This window comes from Anoplophora glabripennis, unplaced genomic scaffold (genome assembly GCF_000390285.2).
Source record: "Anoplophora glabripennis isolate ALB-LARVAE unplaced genomic scaffold, Agla_2.0 scaffold4, whole genome shotgun sequence".
Lineage (NCBI taxonomy): Eukaryota > Metazoa > Arthropoda > Insecta > Coleoptera > Cerambycidae > Anoplophora > Anoplophora glabripennis.
In genome coordinates, this window is record NW_019416568.1 from 1,303,921 (window position 1) to 1,327,729 (window position 23,809).

The following is a 23,809-nucleotide window of genomic DNA, read 5'->3' on the forward strand; positions in this document are numbered from 1 at the left end:
TGGATAAAGTCTTTGAGCATGCTTTAAAAATTCGTAAACAAAAAAGTGGCAAGCTCTCGTTTTTTTTTTCAAAATCTCCCGAAAACCCAAGGAGTTAGTCTGTGGTCGCCGTTAAGTTAGTAACAGAATAAAAAACAATAAAAATAAATAAAACAATATAAAAATTTTACGTGAGGATTGAAAATTGGTTTAGGGGTATAGAATTGTAGCTAATAACATAAAAACTATGTAAATAACATCATAAATAAATAGTTTCAGTCACCTCTAACGACGTTTCAGCGTTACAAGAACACAAAAAATGTAATTTACGTTTCTAGCTGCTAGCTCTCCATATTATTATTTTATAAGCCCACCGGCATTCCTTTGAACACGACCTGCTAATTTTTTATTAATTATCATGAGGTATATTTTGTTCATTTCGTCCTTTCGGTCGCAATTACGAAGAAAAATGATGGCTGTAATGTCACCCCGCGGTCTCAAAAAAGTGTATATTAAATTTATATTATAATGTGCGAAATACACGTCTGCCTGGGGCAAATCACGAACAATAATGTTTCGCCGCTCTCAACAACAAAAAAAAAACATAATTTTGTCAGGCACTTTTCACATAAATCATTTTATTTTCCGTCTGGCTGCCTCCCGCATTATTACAAAATATAAAAATGCTGATAGACAGCTTCAAACCACTTGATCACACTCCAGAGATCTCTCGTAAAGAACTAAAGCCCTCTCTCCATATTTCGAGTATTATCGGAGTCCTTGTAAATTTGATGGTCTCTTGTTCGGGCGTGCGTGGGTTTCTGTAATTCTTTTTAGAAGTGTAGGTATCATATTTTTCCGGAAGAGTTTTTTAAGGAATAAAAACCATTAGGAAATTAATGTGTCATCCAAAATTACATCGGTGTAGTCCGATCCATTTTATAAAGAGTGGCCTGCGAAGAAATGCGCAAACGTTAAGGGGGTAAACATTTTCTCAGGTAAAAATATGCAGATTAAGTAAAACTTGGTCCGAAGCGAAATTTTGTGAAAGTAGCCTACAAGATTTTGCGAACCATCATTGCGCGTCAATGAAATATTTAGAAAAATATATTTGTTTGTGAAAGAAAGTTTAAAGACCACATCTCAAAAGGTTTGCGTTCGCGAATAAAACACTTTTGCTTATTTTTAAGTACTTTAAAGTTTCGCGCGAAACATCCTGCATGTGTTATAAAAAAGTAGATACTTTTTAGGCATCTCTCTTTCAAGGCGGTAAAAATTGGAATTAAAAAGATTTTTTCGTACAGTCATTGAAGCTTTTTACCTAGGAATTCTTTGAAACTGAACCGATCGATTTGAAATTTGGCAGATAGTTAGAGAAAAGCTCAATGAACATTAGTCACATAGCGCCGATTGACGCTTCCACTCTGTTGGGGGTTGACACCCCTTCTCGGGGGTGGAAAGTTTTTTTCAAAAATAACACTGGAAATCGGTAGAGAATCAAATTTTGAGCAAATAATATTCGAAGCATTTTTTCGAGAAATCAATAGCTTTTTAGTTATTCGCGATTGAAAACTTTTTTTTTCAAAGTATTTTTCGCGAATAACTCAAAAACCACGCATTTTATTTAAAAAAAGTCTGTTGAACAAAAATGTAGCTTATAAATAAACGAAGAAAATCGTTTTTTAAAAAAGGTTGTACGTCCTATAGAAAGCGAAATATGGTTAGTGGAGGGGGACCTGTTTTGGGGGGAATACTCGAATCGATGAATTCAACGTCAAATAACGGAAAAAGGATTAATTTTACGTGTATAACGCTCCTGGAGGTTTTTGTAGTACTCAAAAAGACCTTCAAAATGAGCACTTATAAAAGTTAATTAGAGCAAAATTGAAAGAGATATCGTCAAAAACAGATGGGTTGCTCATATTTTTTAAGGAAAAATTAGCAGTAAACGTTGTACCATTTCCATTAGAATTAAAATTAATCGTAGACCCTTTACAATTAGTTTTGTTTTAGTGTTTTTCATACGATCCTGAAGTTAGACCGGTTTAGAATCGTATTTTTTTAATAATGCACGGTAAAAGTTGAAAACGTATTTTTCATTATTAAAAAAAATTGCCTAATTTATATAATAACTCTGCAACTATGAAAGATGCGTAAAAAATGATAGACAAACAAAAATGTAGCTATTTTTCAACAAATATTTTGCTTTTTTTTATTCCTATAGCATAAAAAATAAAGGAGATATCGCCGCTTGAAGTATCAATTTTAGTGAAAAAACGACCTGTCTCGAGCCCTTCGATCTTTTCCCTTTAAAAAACGAAGGACTTAAAAGGTTTTATATGCAAACGATCTTATAGCTCTTGAAATTATCTTTAAAATGCTTTTTTGTAGGATACTATAGCTTCAAAATTAACCGAGTTATGAAAAAAACCAATGACATTTTTCGGAGCAAAATAAGCATTCTCATTTTTATATTTTATATACTATATTTTACAAATAAATCCCCATCCGCCATCTATGAGCAAAACGTGTACGTTATTCATACTCGGAAATACTGAGACCTATACATTTAATAATTTTACAAGTTGAAAAACTTTTTTTTTCAAATGGAATACCCATATCAATTGACCCATATTAATTGTCATGGGTGAACGCAAAATTGAATGCCCTTTCGACTTATATAAGGTTGTCCATACTTATCTCTAACAGTTTTCCAGAAAAATCAGGTTCTTTTCTAAAGTCCGAAAAAGTAGCTATGTAACTATAATCCTTTCGTGCACTTTGATCCTAAATATTCTTTCAGTATCTCATTAAAATTTTATTTTAAACTCCGTACTGTTCTTTTTATCTTAACTGCGATGAAATGGTAATAAAGCATCCGTCCTTTTTGCAAAATAAATACAACGGTTAGAACTCCTGAAATAACGTAATATAAAATAGTCAAACATAACACTAAACAAAAGAACGTTCGCACAATGCCATCGGTAAAATATATTTATCGAAAAGCGTAATGAGAATATATGACAATAAGAACGGAACAACGAAACGTTGCCAAGATAGAGACAATGTGGGCCGGATACAAAAGGAACCTCTCTATCTAACGTAATTAATAAAGAATTGCTGCATTAAATTCCTCCAACTGCTTATTTGAAGTTCGTGGAACGGCCAGACCGAATTACAAAAAGCGCCGTTATTCTTTAATTTAACCAGTTACGCTTTTTGTAGCTTTGGTTAAGTTACAATCTGCTTTGAGGGTTCGTTTGATTGGACTTTTTCATTTTCGTTATGTTAATAAGGGAGTGCCACAGGGATTGAGAATGGATCTGGTTTAAGACATTAAAGATGCGCAGTGAAAAATTAAATATGCGTACATGAGAAATTGTACAGGGTGGGCCAAATCCGACACTTTGTGCGAATTCTCGTATTTCTCGAAAATGTTTTTTTTTCATATTTTCTGGCGATATAACCCTTTCAGCGCTTCCTTCAGAACTACGTTTCAAGACACCTTTCAACCCAGTTAAATAGCATTGACGATGTCGAACGATTTCTGAACGAAAATCTTAGACGAGATGCTGAGACTGCAGTCTGTCAACACTCCCCGTAAATTAAAACACTTAGCGGCTCAGACTGGCATTTGCAGCAAAAGTAGGAACAAACATATATGCTGTTAAAAAAAGTGCCTCAGCTTTGATAACACTCTCTATTTACAATTTTCAACGTTTAATTTCGCTTCGCGCTATTTTTACGGTGGTGCTATTGACAGTAAAATGCCTCGTTTAGACGTATTCATGATTAATCATGTATAGGGTTTTAAATTTAATAAGATTTTCGTTATCTCTCACATTTTACTGCGGACACGAATTTTGTTGAACTTTAGTATCTACTTCCACAGTAGTTACGTATTTCGAATATTAATGCAGCATAAATTTTAGATCGCGTTTTAATATCTCATTAATCTTCAAACTCATTATCGATTTTGCACTTAAACTGTCTTCGAGGAGTTTATTCGGTGGTTCTGTTTCGTTACTGCAATATTGAAATATATTTTCAACGGCATGCAGTTTAGCACTGAACACATTTGAAAACTGAAGCGCAGCTCAAATTTTAGGAAATAATGATTTACATTTTTACACCGGTTGGCGTTTGACCCCCTAATTAATGAGGTTTTCCAGGTTTCCCTCATTTCTGCACTGAATGGTGGTTAGGGCCTACCTATATATGTCGTTCCTGGACGCAAATGCGGCCTGCTTAATAATTATAATATGCCGCCTCATCTCCCGTACAAGTCTCCGACTTCTGGGCTAATTCTCGTGGTTAGCATGAGGAGTAGAGATATTATTGTTATTATTATTATTATCATTATTTGGAAAAAAAACATCCTGAAACATATACAGGCCATTAATTCCGAAGAACATCGGCAACGTTACTGGCTAATACAGCAGTTGATGTATTAGCAATCAAGAGACATGGTGGGTGGAAATCAGCCACAATTGCAGAATGTTGCCGACAGTGTATGCAACAAAATTGAAATAGGCAACATGATTCTTTACAATGACACTTTAACTCCAGGTTTTAGTAGTAGGTACGTCGCATCATGCTGTTTTAATTGATCAATCATCAAATCATTTTGAGAAAAATTATAAATAATAGAATGTAATGTTCATCAAATATTTATATTTATTTGTTCATAATATATTCATTTATAACTCGAAATCACTTTTTCCCCTAGCGAGATAACTTACCTCGGACCCGTTGTCCATAACAGCTTCCACTTCTACGGTAAAATCCACTTACCACATTAAAAACAATGTATTAATAGTCTACTGTGGTGGGAGCAAATAAACATATTTTCGCGACAGTAGCGTTGACAGCCTAAAAAAATGACTGGTGTCAATAATTGTTTCTGCCGTACGTGAGTAATGTTCTCCCCGTGCTCGGCCCAAAAGCAAATGCATGTAATACGTTTTATCAGGCCTGATTGCATAGAGTAGCATTAATTATAATATTGTTGATACCGGTACCTATACCTGTCGCTGACAGGAACACGATATTGATGTATAATATTACGTAGTATATCGCCCAAACAGCAATTAGTTGCAAGAGACTAATTATTACCAGCCCAATATAACAACCAATTGTTATTCGAGTGAGATACATATGACATCTTGCCAAGTAATTACAGAATAATAATGGTGTTAATTAATAACGAGGTTAGTTGTATGGGTCACCTGCGAGAAGTCTAAACCGATGACGTGGCAACGAGTCTTGACGGGAAATTGCTGGATTGATGACAAAGCTTAAAAATCTTTGCTAAACCATCATTAAAAAAAAGTTAGTGCTTTGTTTTATAAAAGATTTGTTGACTAAGTTGAAGTTGACTTAAATTTGGTGTATGACTAGTATTTTCTGATACGCCCTGTACACAAACATAAACCTTATTCTTTAACAACACTTCGGCCCACTTTGACTTTTAATTCGCTGCTTGATTCGCTTCCCCAGTGCCACAATTAGGAAAATCGATAGGCTCTCTAATGGAGGCGGACTCGCGGTTTAAAGTTTCCCTACAACGATTATTTTAACGGCCGACTAATATTATTAGCGAAATGGATGAAAAGCGATTGAAAATTCATAAAGGGCACTTTACGAAAGCGCAGACACTTGTAAGGATTTAATGCGAATCGCCGAGGAGAGCGAGATACGAAATGGCGTTTCCTATGATAAATAAATATCGGGCTTCCCGAATAACTAACGTCACGTCTAATGAAACCTCGCTTGAATACACTCCTCGGTCTCGGGGCTGTGCGGCATGCGGAAGCGATGAATTAAAATGTGGGGTCTGAAGAAATAGTACGGTAATATTTTTTTAAATTTGCGGAATTGTGACTCGGGGGTATAAGTGTGGATAATTTACGGCGTCTTTATTCACATGTGGTGCCATTACCTGGGCGATAAATTTGCAAATATGTCGAAGGGTTATTGGATCTCGGCTCCGTAAATTGTTCAGCTGTCTGATCCGTTTACCTAACGCGGGGAATATCTACAACAATTCCTAAAACGTTAGGGCTTCACTACGTTTGCCGTAGTTATTCATTTCATTATTGCCCCCTTTACGGAATTTATGATCGTTTTCCGCGTGACTTGATAGCTTTGCTTGCAAAAATACCTACAAATACAGCGTGATTTCGTGGTTACTGAACTGCGAGAACTCAGGGTCGACGTCCGATCACACGTCGAGGTGGCTTCGCAAATTTTCACGATTTGCTGTTCGAACTCTCCGAATTCGGGCGATTCTTGGTTGTTATTCTAGAATTTCTAGATTTATATAAGGCAGCTCGATATCGTGTACCTGCTTCGTTGCATTTCTGCTGGAAAAAATCGAACTGGGAAGAAAAGAGTGAAGCAATAAAAGCCGTTTTCCGCCTGTTTTTGAGACTGACAGAGGCGACAGGGAAAATCCTGAAAATATTCTAAAAATATCCAAATACTCGTCATGAAAAATGAAAATGAGCATCACTCTCAATTTTTCGAAAATCACCCTTATTTAGGGGTTGAAAAGACAAAAAAGTAAACAAATTAGGATCATCAACGATTGTAAAACCCCAAATATTTCTATATTGTTATCAAAATAATATTATGAACGTGAAAATATCAAATTTCGTATTTGCTACGGTTTTGTCCGGATTGAAAATCAACCCTTAATGTCCCTAAAGGGGTGAAATCATCCCCTAAACGCCTAAAAATGCAAAAAATATATTAAAAGTAACAATTTTTTTCTTTTTTATACGTATATGATTGAACTTAGGGGTGGTTTTACCCTCATTTAGGGGTATTTTCCTTCGGATCTAGTGATTGTGGGTTATTAACGGTTCAATTATCACGATGATATCATGATTCTTAATTTGTTCACTTTTTTGTCTTTTCAACCCTTAAATAAGGGTGATTTTCGAAAAACTTAAAGTGGTGCTCATTTTCATTTTTCATGACGAGTTTTTGGATATTTTTAGAATATTTTTAGGATTTTTCCTGTCGCCTCTGTGAAAGTCTCAAAAACAGGCGGATTTCGCGGTCACTCTTTGGTGTCCGGCGAGATTTGTTGGCGTTGAGCGATATGCGGCTTTTAGTCCAATTAACTAAGCCTTTAAATCGAAATTTTGCCAACTTGGCTGAATTTTTGATATGAGTTAGTTTAAGGTATATTATAACAATAAGTGAGAGTAATTTTTTGTTCAACCCCCGGCCAAGGGTGGAAAAAGATAAAACAAAGGGCTTTTTCAAGATAACTCAAAAAGGGTAAGAGCTAGAAAAAAAAGTTTTTCATGAAAGTTGTAAAGCAGACAATTCTACATAAAAATGGCCTCTTAACTTTTTCTTGTACTATTACAATTAACAGAGTTAGGGAGGCTAGAAGTTAAGGGAAGATTTCAGAAATTTAAAAAAAATCATAACAAACAGAAAAATGATTGAATTTTGTAATTTTTTTTTTCAATCTGCTCTAAAATATGTAACTTTTCTTTTCAGAGAAATAGATATATTTTTTAATTTTTAATAAGAAAGTTATAACAAAAAATCAAATTTTTAATCGTTAATTTTAATGATTTAACAAAATTAAATTTCTGAAATCTTCCCTTAACTTCTAGCCTCCCTAACTCTGTTAATTTTAATAGTACAAGAAAAAGCTAAGAGACCATTTTTATGTAGAATTGTCTGCTTTACAACTTTCATGAAAAACTTTTTTTTCTAGCTCTTACCCTTTTTGAGTTATCTTGAAAAAGCCCTTTGTTTTATCTTTTTCCACCCTTGGCCGGGGTGGAAAAATTACTCTCACTTATTGTTATAATATACCTTAAACTAACTCATATCAAAAATTCAGCCAAATTGACAAAATTTCGATTTAAAGGCTTAGTTAATTGGACTATTTGTAGAGGTGGCGGTTGAATTTGAAACAAAGGTGAAAATTTAGATTTCCGGTCAAAGTAGTCTTCTGCTTCACGAAGATGTCTTCGACCATCGGTAACTACTACAAACGAAAATATACCTGGGAAATCAAATATTAATTTATAACATTACATGTTTTCCATAAATACATACTTACAGGGTGATTCACAAATGGTGACCAAAAATACAAATAAAAAGATGCAGTGTGTTAAACTTCAAAAAATATTTTTAATTTTTTTAAATAATTTGAAAACTACTAAGGGAAATTATTTGAAATTGGGCACATGTATTGATGTAAACATTGTCCAAAATCTGAGCGCTTTTCCTAAAATTTCAGGCACCATTGGCGGAGATACAGGGTATCGGTGTCATATTTTTCTAAGTAAAATAGTACGCCACTGCTTTACGGTAACAACCATGATATTTTCGGATTCGTTTTTCAATTTTCTACATAAATGCATGTGTCCAATTTCAAATTATTTCACTTACTAGTTTTTAAATTATTTAAAAAAATTAAACATATTTTTTGAAATTCAACACCCTGTATCTTTTTAACGAAGCGTCTTAGATAAAAACTTTATAGGAAATACTCCCCTTAAAATTCACCAAACAATAGGAGGTTTCACTTTTGGTCACCATTTGTGAATCACCCTGTATATCTGTAGGATCTTTATACATGCCTAATTGTCAGTTTTCGGAAACTACGGAACTAACTTTTGCGTGGAATTAAATCATCAACTTTCATAATTCCGGGTTTTAGAGCGACTCAGTTAATACAACATTAATTTTGTTTTCTAATCTATTTGCGTCTGTAGAGGCCGTTCCATCAACGTGAAACTGCATTTTGAGAGAGAAATGAGTACAAAAAGAAAATAACCGCTCGTGTACGCTTTCCCTCTATGGTAGTCCGTCGCAAACACGAAGCCTCATTTCAACTTATAAACTGCGAAATGTTTGTCTTATTCACTTAATGGCGGACGTCAGTTGAGTATATTTAAAATTAACAGTATGTTATATGTATATGAATATGAAAGAGAGAATTGGACAAACAATTTGTGTTTCACTTTAACAATCTGCCTGTGTAGGTGTACATACAAATTCTTAATAATGTTCTGAGAATAGAAGTCATAACCACAGGCAATACCTTGGCAATAATGTTATTGAAGTAAAATTCAAAGTCGCAAAGAAAATACTCATTAAGTTTGCGCTTTCAACTAATATTTAATATACACCCGGGATCCCGAAGACCCCATCCGAAGAATTTAATTACAGTGACAAAAAGAAAGGTCGAACTACTGGAATCGGCTCCAGATCATTTTCCAATTTAAATTAGAAAGATAATTTTAATATTTTTATTTATAGATTCGAACCCGGAATGAATGGAGATACCGTTCAATCGAATACTTTATAAGGAACATTAACATTTCTGTTCTTATCTGGGCACTTTATTGGGATCGATAGACATTAAGTTCATCGCGATGGCCAATCACTGAACCGCCGCGCCGCCGTTCATTTTAATATCGCGGCTTATAGCCCGGTAAAACTTGTTGGAGTTGTGACTTTCGAATTGGGCGTAATTACCGAGTTCGACGTCGTCTATTTGTTCGCGCTAATCGCCCTATCTTTTTGGAATATTTTAACGTATTCCGAAGGGGAATAGACGTATGTTATCGATTTGTTCGTTTTATTAAGTAGACTCTAGTTATTTTATCTGCTCCCACTATAGTAAGTGAGGTAGCTTACCTCTCTAGGGAAAAAAGCGATTTTGAGTTATAAATGCATATTTTATGAACATATATATAGAAATATTTGATGAACATTACATTTTATTAATTATTATGAATGAATATTTATAGTAATTGTCCAGTTACTATATTTAGTGTACATTTATAAAATCTGGATAATTATTCACCTCGCGTTTAATAATTGTCACATATTTCTCAAAATGATTTGACCGCCTCATTTCAGTCACCGGAGGCTNTATATATATATACAGGGTCGGAAAGTCCCCATGGTTCATCCACCGTTACGTGAGAGCGATAAAGAAAGTCATAGAAATCCGTGCGATAGGGAAAGATGGCTATAATGAAGGCGTCTAATAGTCACCGCCCATTTCGCTCTTCCACAAATAAGATCCACTTCTTATGTGGCTTTGTTTATAAACACCTTAGAAACGACAAAACCTAAACAACCAAAGCGACTTTGCAAGATTTTGAATAGTGTTAAAATGAATTGATTAAGAAATGTCAAAAAATAAAACCTAATATTTATTTCATGAACCACAAAAAACTGTGGGAGCAGATAAAATGTTATACACCACGCAGCAGTTAAGTAGGTATAATTGACCAGTCTCGGACTCTATTGCCGGCCCTCGCTCCGCTCGGGCGCAAAATGTTCTTCGACTAGTAAATAATACTTACCTCCTTTATGATGTAAATAACTATTTTGTTGTGCAGCTTTGTACGTGTACGGGAATATTTTGAGGACAACAGTGCTGACGCTACATTTACCACTTTTTTCGGTTACTCTAGAAGCTCTTTTAACTAAAACACCTGCAGAATTGCAAGCGTTGAATAAAATATTGAGTTCAACAGTGACATTTATAAGAAATTTTTTAAGGTGACGTAGAATGCTCGTGTAAAGTTTGTTCAGGCATTATTATACTGAAAATAATATAACTATAGTCTGTTTGGAAATGAAAGAGAGTAATAAAACCCCGAGATAAGAACCCGCCATGGGCGTGGTAATATTTCGTTTCAGGTAATTATCGGGTAACACTAATGCTAACAAAAATGACAGGGATTGGAAAATCGACTATCTACAGACTTTTAAAGGAAACAAAAAATGAACAAGATACTGTAAATCCCCCAAAATCATCTACAGGGAGGTCAAAAGTCGTTATAGATGATTTCTTCAAAAATGTCATTCGCAGAAAAGTACACTCATTTTATTTTAAAAAAGAAATACAAACGCTAAACAAAATTTTAAGTGAACTTTCAGAGAACAACGATTTGCCAAAAATCAGTAGAAGCAAATTATGGGCCGTCTTACGAGAGTTGAATATTTGCTGGGAAAAGCAGAACCGGAAGTCAGTTCTTATCGATAAAGATGAAATTATTTGTTGGCGAAGATCCTACTTAAGATCAATTAGAAAATTCCGTGACGAAGGGAGGAATATTTATTATCTAGACGAAACTTGGGTCAACGAGAGATATACTGTAACAAAAGTATGGCAAGATAAAAATGTAAAAAGTTTTCGACAAGCATTTTTGGATGGACTTTCAACAGGGTTCAAGGCACCTTCAGGTGCCAGTGGTTTTGTAGATGGCGGTTTACTTTTATTTGAATCTAAAAATACAGGTGACTGTCACGAAGACATGAACGCAGATGTTTTCGAAGAGTATTTTACACAGATGTTGGATCTTATTCCTCCGGGGTCTGTAATTGTCATGGATAATGCCAGTTACCATTCACGGCAGACCGAGCGGACGCCTACGACTGCTTGGATGAAAGCCGATATAATTCAATGGTTATTCGGAAAAAACATTTCTTTTTGAACAGACTTATAGCGTTTAATCCCGCTATTTGATGATATGGGCTGTACTGGTCGAAAATATATTTCGGACAAACTGTTATGGAATATGCTGCGTCAAAGCGAAATTTTCATTCCATTATCATACGCAACGACTCGCTAATTTACATATAAAATTGTCGTTTATTTGAATGTTGACGGCTTTGAATGTCGTAATCATTAATTGTTTGCTTTGATATACGAGCAGTCAGCGTTACATTTGACAGTAAATTGATTAAGTGCTCTCAGTATTCAAGCCAGTATCCGTCCATCTACGTATCCCCGTTGTTATATGTGTCGCGATTGAATATACACTGTATTACGGCATATCCGATACTCGGTTTGGGGGCGCTGGATTTTCCGCGAACGTCACTGGATATTATACATATTCATCCCGGGTAAGCCGAAATCAATCTGCTTCCGCGGAATGTGAAAAGGGCGGCGACATATTCGCCCTCGGTTTGATGGTACCTTCTCAGGGCCCTTTGAACGGGAGGGGGCAACTCTTCCAGTGACTTTAGGCTGTTTTAAATATAAAACAGATAATTATTGTATCTTCACTGAATCGGTTCCGACAGCGTGATGAACTTCAAAACTCATTACGTCAATAAGTCTCATACCGAATACATATTTATACCTATAAGTGTGTGAACTTGACTCCAGACGTACAGTTAGAAATGGAAATAAATTGTAAATCTCGCGGAATCCGGGGAAGAGCGGAATTAATCACATCTATTTTAATTACAAGAAGCATTAGGCGTTGTACACAACCACGTAGTCGCGTATTCCTACCTTGTAGTAATTTATTCGAAACCCCAACCATTGCCGAGCTGAGGAAATGGTGAATAAATGGAACAATAACTCACTCGATCCGGATAACGAGGATGGGTGGTAGGAATCGTGGTGCGCGCTCTTTTAACGGAATGTTTAAGACGTCAAAGTGAGACGTTTCCGACTTACTGTTTTGTCTAAAATACAGCTTGATATAAGATTTGGTATAAGGATAAGGATGAGAGGAGAAACTGGAATTCGCTGCGATAAATTCATCAAAATACCTATTCGGGTAATAATAAGTATTCGTTATTAGGTTTTTTACACAGGTTTTTATGGCGCGCACGATTTTATTAGTGGTCAAGATAGATTTTGACTTCGCGAAAATTACTGGAAGAGAGAACTTTTTATTTTTCGCTTTGTAAAGTTGTCAGAAACAACATATAAAAAGTTACCAACTGTAGAGTGTGCGCTAAATTATTTATTTAACAAATTAGTTGCAAAATTACAGTTTTTGAAAAATATATAAAAAATATAATTCAAAAAAAAATTACTGCGCCATTCGAAAGAACAGGAAATTTTACATAAAAAATGTTAATAAAGTTTTTTTCTAAAATGCGAATTGAAGGCTTTGGATTTTTTTTTTAACATAGAAAAATGAGCCGGGCGGCCCCCAAGTATAGCTCTCGAAGAGCGCGCGGCCCCCGATCAAATTGATCAAATCGACCTCATAAAAATTTAAATGAAAGAAGAGTGAACCGGTTATCAAAATTTGATGTCTTTAAACTTGAGAAATAAACAAATTCTAAAATACCTACGTCATAGATAATATTGATTTCCTCGGTCATAATATCATTAATTTTAAGGGAAGTTGCTAAAAAACTAGTAGGATACGAATAATCGATTAAAAAATTTTAAAATGCATATTTTCGCTGAAAAAAAATATTTTCATATTACTTTCACCCCTTTTCGGACCGTCCCTGACCGCTGACCTACAAAGGTTTATCGAGAGTGAATCTTGAGATATCAAATTCTTAGACTTAGACACGTGAATGAATAAAACGTTTTTAATAATAAAAACAAATGTACAACAATAATTGTTTTCAAATGTAATATTGTTAAACTGTTTTATAATTGATTGTGAGTTTTTAGTATTATGTTTGTGGTACCTTCTTTATTTAAAATGCCAGTACGGCTAGAAAAACATTTACCCGTACATAGCACGTTGTTAATAAAGTTAGTATCCCCTGCATTTTAATTTTGAAACCAATTGCAAAATATAAGACGACTAAGGAAATCAGCTGTTTCGCTTCAACGATCAAACGCTTTTTTTCATCATATTTGTCTACATCGAGGCAACAATCCTGTATTTTTGCCGCATTTAACCAGTAGAAGGATAAATAAGAAGCAGATCTACTATTTCCGAGGATTATTCGAGACAAACGAATCAGCGGCGTTTTTATATAAGAAGCAATAGACAAAGCGCCTGTCTGCAAATATCAACAGAGCCTTTCAAGATTGTCCAAAGGAGATTTCATCAGACAGGTAAACAAAGCGATAAGTTTAATCGATTGCCAGCGTGTACACAAGAATTATAATAAAGTAATTTTCCCCAGAAGGAACCAGATAAATAGGTTACCGCCGAGTGTTTAACTTTTATGGAATGAAGTTGCGGATGAACGTGGAGGAAAACGTATAAAATTGAAGATAATACGGCCTCTGGAGCCTTGTTTGCACAGGTTCGGATTTATTTGAATTGTTTCTGGAATTGGCTATATCAATCTTTAAAAACATCTAAGTTCGCTGGCAGTCATTTATTCAACTTCCTCTGGGTATTCAAACTCATTATCGACGTATTTCTGGAGTACGCCTTTGTTACTTCTTTTCTAAAGCGCAGTTGTCTGCAATGATTAAGCAAGGGCTTTGGAAGATTATTGGACATCAGACGACAGAAATCTTTAAAATTTCACAACAGATGTGAGTTTAATATCAGATTATTAGTACTCAGAGAAATTTATAGCTGGTGTCATTAAGGATTTGTAAATATGTGTTATAATGTTAAAAACATTCAAAAATGTATGTACTACAGGTATTGAACCCAACAATGGTATTTGAGAAACCTCAAACTTCAATATCTTGTTTTTTTTTGTTCAATATTTTGTACCTTAGGGCATATAAATTATTAGATCTTTCAGAATCCGCCACACGAAGAACCACGTTGAGGTCAATCGAATTGGCCTTGCTGATAAAATCTCTTCATCAAAAAATTTATTTTAAGGAATATTATTTATCTAGAACACAATGACATTTTATAAAGCATCTTTTATAGACTTGTTTGGTCTATATTTCTCCAATATCAACAAATTTTTCTACAACTTTGGTCTATACCTTTATTTTACTTTGTTTATTAAATAGAAAAGTAAAAAGATGAGAGGGGTGGAACATGGATTACTTTGTAAGTACTTCATTATTTCTTCAACTAATTTATTTATTTGTCCCGGTCATATTTTTAGCCCTCTGACCTTCTAAGAATGACTGTAAATAAAGCCGGCAGTGGGTAGTAGTCCTCACAAAAAAAACGCATTTCAGACTATACATTTAAGTTTATCTAATTTAATTAACTAACCCCAATGTAGTGCGTGCCGTGGTAAGTTATCCTACATCCTACATCCCATTTTAGTAAATAAAAGTTAATAAAGTAATTCGTTGAAATTGTTAATGGCACCCAGAGGTATTTATTTTTTATTATCTCTTCTATGTGCTGTTGTGTCTTTATAGGAACATTAAAATGGTTTTACAGTAGATTAAACTTTACTGTGTTTATAGATATGGTCCTGAAACCTTTTGTTTTCCTCTAATTTGTGAATTGATGTCATATTTTTTGGATTCTATTATTAATTACAAAATGTATTTCTTTTCCCATTACCGAGCATTTAGTGATTATTTCTACCGCTTGTAACTGAAAGGGAAGATCAAAAAATTATATTATATATATGGTGAGTTGGAAAATCCCACAAAACTCCAGGAATGGATTCTAGATGTCAAAATAATAATAATTAATTTGTTTTCAAGCTATGACTTATTCATTTAAACTGTATATTGGATATAATGCATTATCCTTAAATCAAATATTACTCCGTACGGAACTTGTTACAACAATTTTGATAAACCGTTCCTAAATTTATCTACAAAGTCCCGTGCCGTACTTTAACTTGTTTGCAAATTACTACAGCGTAACAAAGGGAGGAGTAACTCCCTATTGCTTCCGTAGCATTGTATCTCGTCGGAGCTAATTAAGTTGTAAATGTAAAATAATTACGGTCATCCGAAATGACCGAACATAATGCCAAGCAGGTCTCTCTAGGTATTTAATTGCGCGTTATTTCCGTATGCGCCAGTTAAAACCCAAAAAGAATTGTATTCCGCACGTCTCGCTTTGCATATCAAATATATAGAAATTATAAGTACTCGAAAATTGTAACTCTTATTGTAGATTTTCAGAAACCTCTTGCATCCCACCTACCTACATTTTTATACACGAAAAACTGAAAACATTCTACATATTGATTAAGAACTTAACGATTTCTGCAACAAAAACACCTATGTTTCGAAAGCATCCAATTTTGAAGTGGCGTCTCATTGGAGGTTTTCATAACAGTATGCATTTATTAATCCTTAGGGAGAACAATTGCCCAATGGAATAAAAAATCACTTTAAATCCTGTTGAAATCGATTCATTCAAGAATACGTCCATTTGTATTACCATGGTGATATCTGCATAAAATTCAGAATACTGTTTATTTAAAAACAAACTCATTTTCATTCGAGGGATCTAATCCAAGCCACGAACTTAACATGATCGATCTTCTTGCGGAAATTTAATCCTCGCCGTACGTTTAATTTTTAATTAACACCCAGGCCACTAAATCAATTCCAATAAGTGGATTGCTTTGTTACTATAAAAAACTGAAATCGAATTAAGTTACCGATATCTGCATTGAGTCTGCTTGATTAAATTTCTGTTAGATTATCCTGCACCTATGAGGAACCAAGTTAATTATTTGAAGAGTGTTATCTGGAATTGAGTACTGAGTGCGCTTTTGCGCAATTTTTGCGTAAAAGGAAACCAAAAACGAGGGCAACGAATATTTTCTTCAGTACGTAGTCCCATTTGTTCCAATCACTGACTGGTTAAGTCAGTTTGAAACCTCGAGAGCCGCTTTCTAGGGGGAAAGTCTTGATTTTAGGGGGTTTTAGGGTTCAAAACTGGTAGTTTTGAAACAAATATATTTGTAGTTTATGATGATAGTTTATTATGATAAGAGATCTTGTAGGTAGCTAAAGTCCGAGATAATAAATTTCAAAACTATAAAAGATTTAAATTAAATTATATATATTTACAAATAATATAAATTGTAAGAAAAATTTACAGAAAAATTTCACATAGTTTGACGAAACGAAAAAACATTTACGGCATTTAAAAATATCTGCTCATTTGATCCAAATACTTTTTTTTTCAGTATAGATTAAAATAATTGTGAAATATATTACATGGCTTACAGTTTGAACTAAAAATGGACAGAGGTCAATTTAGTGATCACTCGACGATTCTTTGAGATACTTTAGACCCTCATTTAATATACTATAAATTAAAACAATTTTTTACTGATACTTAATAACTGTTATTCTGTTCGTATAAACTGAATTGATAAGTTGGTGGTTACACTGAAATAGGAAATTATACGATTTCGTCCCAATATCAAATTAAAACAAAAAAGCTTATTTAGGTAGGTACACGTACAGTGGTACAACTCGCACAGGTGCAAGAAGCCGATGCTCCTTACTTGTAAGTGCACGAATTGTTTCTAGTGCGATGCATTAATACACGATTTTGCTTTATTTATCACCAGAAATGTGGGTTTTTAATTGTATTTGCTAAAAACAACACGCTCTGTACGTATTTATTTTGATCTGTCATTTTATGCGGAGGGATTTTCCTACAAAATCGCATAGAGTGTCACTATAGGCGACCCCTAAAAAGAGGCATGAACCTACTAAATTTTTAAAACAAAAACCTACAGCATGAAACTTTTTTATTTTAGAGTGTATTTTTTGATAATTTACATATGTTTTTATATTTTTCGGCGTGGTCAGTTAATTATTATAAACAAAAAAGTTGTAAAAAAAATTACTCGCCGAATGGTTTTGAAAACAGTTTTTTTATTGTAAAATGGATCAAAATAAACATTTTTTGTTCTTTGACAAAAATTCGAAAAATGCTTCGTTTCCCAGATATTTACAATTTAATGTGAAAAATGTGACGAAATCGACAAATTTTCAGAATTTTTTTCTCAAAAACTACTGAACAGATTTTAATTCTAAAGAAAGCATAATAATCGGCATAACTTCTACTTTAAGATATATATTTTTTGGTATAGGTCAATTATTTTATTGAAGGTCTAAAGCGAGCAAAAAAACAGTCTACAAATAGTGAAATTGTAACTCTGGATCCATTGACACATGGATGGAAGCAATTTTCGAATTTTTTTCAAAGAACAAAAAGTGTTTATCTTGGCTCATTTTATAATAAAAAAACTGTTTTCAAAGCCTTTCGGCGAGTAATTTTTTTTACAACTTTATTGTTTATAATTGATTGACCACGCCGAAAAATATAAAAAAAATATGTAAATTATCAAAAAAATACACTTCATAAAATAAAAAAAGCTTCATGCTGTAGATTTTTGTTTTAAAAATTTAGTCGGTTACCTTCATTTAGAAGCACCTTTTTAGGGGTGAACCGCTCGCCTACTACCTTATCAGACAAATCGCATCACGTAACATTTTTCTAACGCCACTGTTTCTCCGCAGGCCATGCAGAAACCAAGTCGCACACCCGCCACCCACACTCCGGAAGTGCCCATCACCGTTCCATTCGAGCTGACACCCGATCCAACCTGAGCTATGAGACAGCCAACGCGGCTGGAGAGGAGTTCACCCAGATGTACTCCAAGCAGAACGCCAAGCTGGTGTTAGAGTGTGCAGTGAACATCAACTTCAGCACCAGCATCTGGCTGAAGGACGGGCAGATAGTGCAGACCATCCTCAAAGACAATACGAACAATAAGCGGGTGATCGGTCACCGGTTCCTAGTGGACGCGATCGGTAACCTCGCCATAGACAATGTCAGGCTGGAGGACGACGGCAGGTGGCAGTGCGAGGCGGAGGACGCCTTTGGGTTCGTGGTGCAGGGGAAGCCCATCCAGCTCACCGTCTTGGGTAAGTGTTCAATTTTTTTCGTCTTCTGCTATCCACTCAATTTTAAGGAATCTGAAACGAAGGTCTAAAATTAGTTACATCATCAACGATACATAAGTTGCACCCAAATTGTTATCATTATACTCGCAAATTTCACATTTTTTTCCTAAAGAAACGTATTTTAGGACATGATTTTGATTGTAATTTTATTTAGATTTCCTCCACAAGATAAAGAAATAAAGGATCCAACGATTCATATATTTCTTTAGCCCTTCGGGCAAAGCTTACAACCGCCCATAAACTTTTGTGTATATTTTAATTTTCTGACCCTCGGAGTCTGCCGACGGATAAAAAGGATATTTAACTGTGCCCTTAACGAGAACAATGCACGCGATACTCGGTCTGTCGTGAGAGCTCTTAGCAGCCTTGGTCGTAATCTTAAATTTATTCGCGTGGATCCTAATGACGTTGATGGCCGTTTTACATTTCGCATTCAGATTACACGGTTAATCCCCTTAAACAAGTTCAAATAAGCCATTCGTGTTCCAATTCCCGTAATTTATGAATATACAGCACAATACTGAGAACAGATTATTTTATTTATCCACACCTTGTAATAGGACTTTTATCCACACATACGAACCGTCTAAAGTGAGTAGTTTATCCACTAGTGGAATAAAGTAACTTTATTAATAGTAGACAGTTTTTATCTAAGAAAGTTAAATCAGTTTTATGTGAGTCGTTGGTTTTATCTCAATTTAGTTTTGGGGAGTCAGTTTATGGTCCATGTATTGATGCTGTTGACTCCAGGCGAATTCAGTTAGTGCAGAACTCTTGCTTGAGATTAATTTTTGAGATCAGAAGACGTCAACACATTTCTTATAAATTATCTGAAGTTAGTTGGCTGAATATGTATAATCGTCGTTTTTTGCACAGTGCTTATCTTAACAATAAAATATCATTTAGGAATGATGTTTATAATGTTAGTATTCGGTTTAAGGGTACTCTGACTCCTCCTCTACACCTTACTCAGTTTTTTAAACGATCGTTTTCTTACCAAATTACTAAAGTCTATAATTTGTTACAACATAATGTTAAAACATATAGCATTTATCAGTTAAAAAAAATTTTAAGTTCAAACTTCTTTCTGATCAGGGTAGAAATAATTAAGTATAATGTGAGTATATTAATCTTTCAACTAATTGTCAGTGTCTTATTACTTAAATAGGTATTGGCCGATTTCAAAAATTTCTTTTTTATAATGTAGGGTAAAAAGAACGTTATCTAACTGTGATACTGCTATTTTTATTAATGCAATACAAAACCATATGGATACCATGGTCTTGTCTTTCGGACCTGCCACTTTTTTTTGTGGGACTGTGTAATGAGTACACCTTTGTCCCACGTCTCAATTCTGACAACCCTAGTTATGAAACCAAGGATGTTACATTGGTTGTAAACCTCGATAGTGAAAATTATTTACTTTATTTTTCTGTATTTCATTTATTATTTATTCATTAGTATTCGAGTTTGTAGAAGTTTAAGGCTTGCACGTAACTTTTTCATTACACTAAATTCCTTTTCCTTGTCTCGATAGCTTTAATGGAAATAAACCGAAATGTATCGCCACTTTCGGCGGCATGAAATTATGGTTATAGAAATATCGCCGCCGTAACATGTGTTCCCTATTGATTAAAGCGTAAGTCACGCACGCTAAATCGCTATAAAATCGGAAGTGGGTGTGAAGTTATTTGTTGTATTTCTTGTCCTACAAACTTTAAATGAAAGGACCGTGTGGTATGTAGACGCGTTTTTGCATACACGCGAGCTTTGTTCTAACTTTTTCTATATTTAGAAAGGTATTTGAGCAGGACGGGAATCTAAAGATGACAGTAATACCACAAAGGAAAATTTATACTGTGGATTTGATGCGATGTAAAAACAATATTCTATTGGTATGTACTACCCTTTCGTGATTTAAATCAACCCTTGTGTATTGATCCCTGAAGTGTAAGCCAGATATTTAGTTTTACTTCTTGCATATGTTGCTGTAGCGTTGCAAATTAGTCTAAAGAGAACTACTGTTTGCTTTCAATCAGTGCCGATTTCTCTTGAACCTAAGTTGTTTACTGTTTCATAGGAATTACCTTAGTTTATTTACATTTTGTACGAAACTGCAACTAAGCAGTTTGGATACGTTGTTCTGTAACAAAATATAACTAGCTGTGCGAGGAGCTCATCTTACTTAACAAACTTTGAGCTATAACTAACAACTAAGCGAAATGTTGGAAGTTCTAAAAATATAGAGATTCTTTGTTAAAATTAAAAAGTAAAAGCTTTATGATACTAAGGACTCTGTTAAACAAACCGACACTACCTCGATCGTCTTTGGAGTGCGATTATCCCAGTACTGCACTGGAAGTAGAGAGACCCTGTAACCTCTCCGCCTGTCTACCTCGAACGCTACTGCTCTTCCTGGTGTTGCCACCCCGACGGCCTGAGAAAGTGAAATATTAATACACCAGTCTGGTGTAAATATTCGCCGCTTTCGAAACACGTATTCCATAAGAAGTTGAATAATACGAAGACTATTTGTTAGAGCGCGGGTCTGGATTTCTTGTTTTACGGACTACGTGCCCGATTTACTTCCTTTTGGCGAGCTATTGGAAGTTATTTTTGCCGACGCAGAGGTTTCAGTTTTTGATAAGCTTCGTGACGCAATTAAACCGAGTTTATAGCTGGAGTTACGTCAAAGTTATGCGGCATACATTTCGCGCCAACGAGCCAAGAAATCAGGGAAAATTTTCTTTCGGTCCAAAAAATTTGGGTCAATATCTTAAAAAAAAATTTTGTAAAATCCTTATAGAGAAAAAAATTATTGAAGTTGTAGTACCTCCAACCATTACATAGCTGGCCAACTGTAGTTTCTAGCGTCATTCGTAATACGCGTGAAAGCCACGTGGCCTCAGCGACTCGGAATACTGAAATCCGATTTTATAATCGTTATTGCGATAGTGTTTACAATAGTTTTTTAGTAGTTAGTGTCAAAAATGGCTTTCGTGTATAGCAACTCGGAGTTAATGGATATCGTTTTGATTTATGGCGAAGCAAGAAAATATTATTATTTATTCCTTTCCTTGCGAAATTCTTTCAAGTTTTCGACGTGACGGTCGTATTGTGCCAGGTCAGGTTTTACAGTGGACCAGTTTTCAGTGCCGTGCAGAAGTATATTTTTAAATCATTTTCGAACTACCCTTTTTGATTTTTTCCTTACAAAATTGTATTTGTAAGAGTCCCCTGTACATCCATTTTTTTTGGTTAATTTATGAATCACCCTGTATAGATAAAACAACTCTTGTATTTTATCTTTTATTTCTTTCACAACAACCCCAACATTTCTATTCGCATTTGCTACTAATATGATTCTGCATATAAATAGGCACTGTGAGGTTTTCTAAAAGCTCTAATATTTTTCTCAGCAAGTTTTCTATTGCAGTCTATTCATATTTTTATTTAAAAATAGGCTGCGATTAACTTTTCAAATTAAATTTATCCAACCAGTCATCGGCCTGGAACAGACAGCAGTAGTTACACATGACTAGATATAATTTAGATGTACATACGTATTTATACATGTGAGTATACATTATAAATGCTTATGTGAGCATGGCGATAACATCTTAGTCCGATATACACAATTTATTGTTGGGCCCACATATAAGTTTGATTCATATACCTATGCAGGTTGTCCTTTCTGATTTTATTTCATAAAGGTTATGTGGCTTATAAGCTTTATAAGCTTCTGGAAAATCAGCGTGCCAAATCTTCTTGGTCTCGATTAGGCAGAAGGCAATTTATTTAAATAAACGTAGAAGATCCACAGGAAATATAAATTCTGGAGTGCCGCAAGGTTCAAATTTGGGCCCTCTTATGTTCCAAGCGATATTGCGACCAGTATAACTTCTTCAAAGTTACTTTTTTGGTGACTATTTGAAGTATAGATGATTTTTGTCAACAGTATGCAGAAGTATGTTCTACAGTACGATCAAACGTCAAAAGTGGGTATGTGTCTGTCAAGCCTAAGTCGTTTAAGGGCGAATAGCCAAGAAAGTGATGAAGAAAACATTCCATTCGATATTAATAAAGCGACTGCTTGAATTTCTCGAATAATAGTGCGGAAAGAAAAAAATATACTAATAATAATAGCTCAATATTATTGATGACATAAATATTATGAATCTTAAATTGGCGGGAACATTAACATTTAATAAGTGTACTTTTGCATAACTCCACTTTCAACATAAATAACAAATGCAAAGTACCATTTTCTGCTCTCGGCATATAAATGACTATTTCAATGGTTGATATTCAATTACCTTTCAGCAGTATATAAAGTTTATAGATATAGCCTAAAAATATGTGATAAAAAATAACAATAACTGCTTTTACTGTGCCCCATATCCAGAAATCAATTTTAATCGCTTCCATATATCTCAAAAAGGTTGCCATGGAAAATGGTACAGTTATATCCAGCATCGCTGTTTGCAATGTAATGGGGGCATATAAAAACGGAAGTTTCCATTATTTTATGCCTTTTCATAAAATTATACAGTTGCACATGCTCGTTATAAGGAACCGATATGATTTCTATCGCATGCGAATGATTTATATGATTACGTCCTTTATTTCGATAAAATAAAATTTATCTGCAATTATTTCTATATCGTTGTACGTAAGTTATTGTTATTATAGCTCTTTTTATTTTTTTATGTCCAAGTTAAATTTACTTGATCAATTTTTACTGTGATTTTAAATCCGTATGATATTTTAATATATTACGAAAACGTATCGCTCGTCGGGTCACTGGAAGAAATACCTAAAATCAATAATTCATCAAGTATGTATCACGAAGTTCACGTGAGCTTAATTGAAGCTTTGCTGGCACACGACAGAAGAATCTCTCAACAATTTTAAAAGCTGTTATCGCCGGATCCGAATGAAAATCAGTTTTTCCGGCAATAACAGCCCCCATATTCGTTACCCTAATATTTACACTGACGTTTGAAATCCATTTAATCGCCATATAATTGTAATATATCCGAGAGTAGAATAGAACGGCCAGAGATAAAACGCGAAAATAATGTTAAACTTTGAAGCGGATTTAAAATCTGACGACCCACTTGCGTACGGTTTATTGAATAGTTTTGTATATAACAGTAGTGTTGGTTCATCTCAATTCTCTATTCATGCAAAAATTAATTAAAAAGTCAGTAAATAATTTACCTTTGACAATATTTG

The 23,809-nt window shown here is 34.4% G+C and overlaps 1 protein-coding gene across 1 annotated transcript in view; it reads left to right on the forward strand.

The window, feature by feature from the left end:
- The first annotated feature begins 15,586 nt into the window (after window positions 1-15,586).
- Window positions 15,587-23,809, forward strand: part of LOC108917329 (roundabout homolog 3) — a 134,211-nt gene continuing 125,988 nt past the window's right edge. Inside the window, exons 1-2 of the mRNA XM_018723878.1 lie at window positions 15,587-15,620; window positions 18,125-18,532. Coding sequence (XP_018579394.1) covers window positions 15,587-15,620; window positions 18,125-18,532 — 442 coding nt within the window. The remainder of the gene's footprint in view (window positions 15,621-18,124; window positions 18,533-23,809) is intronic.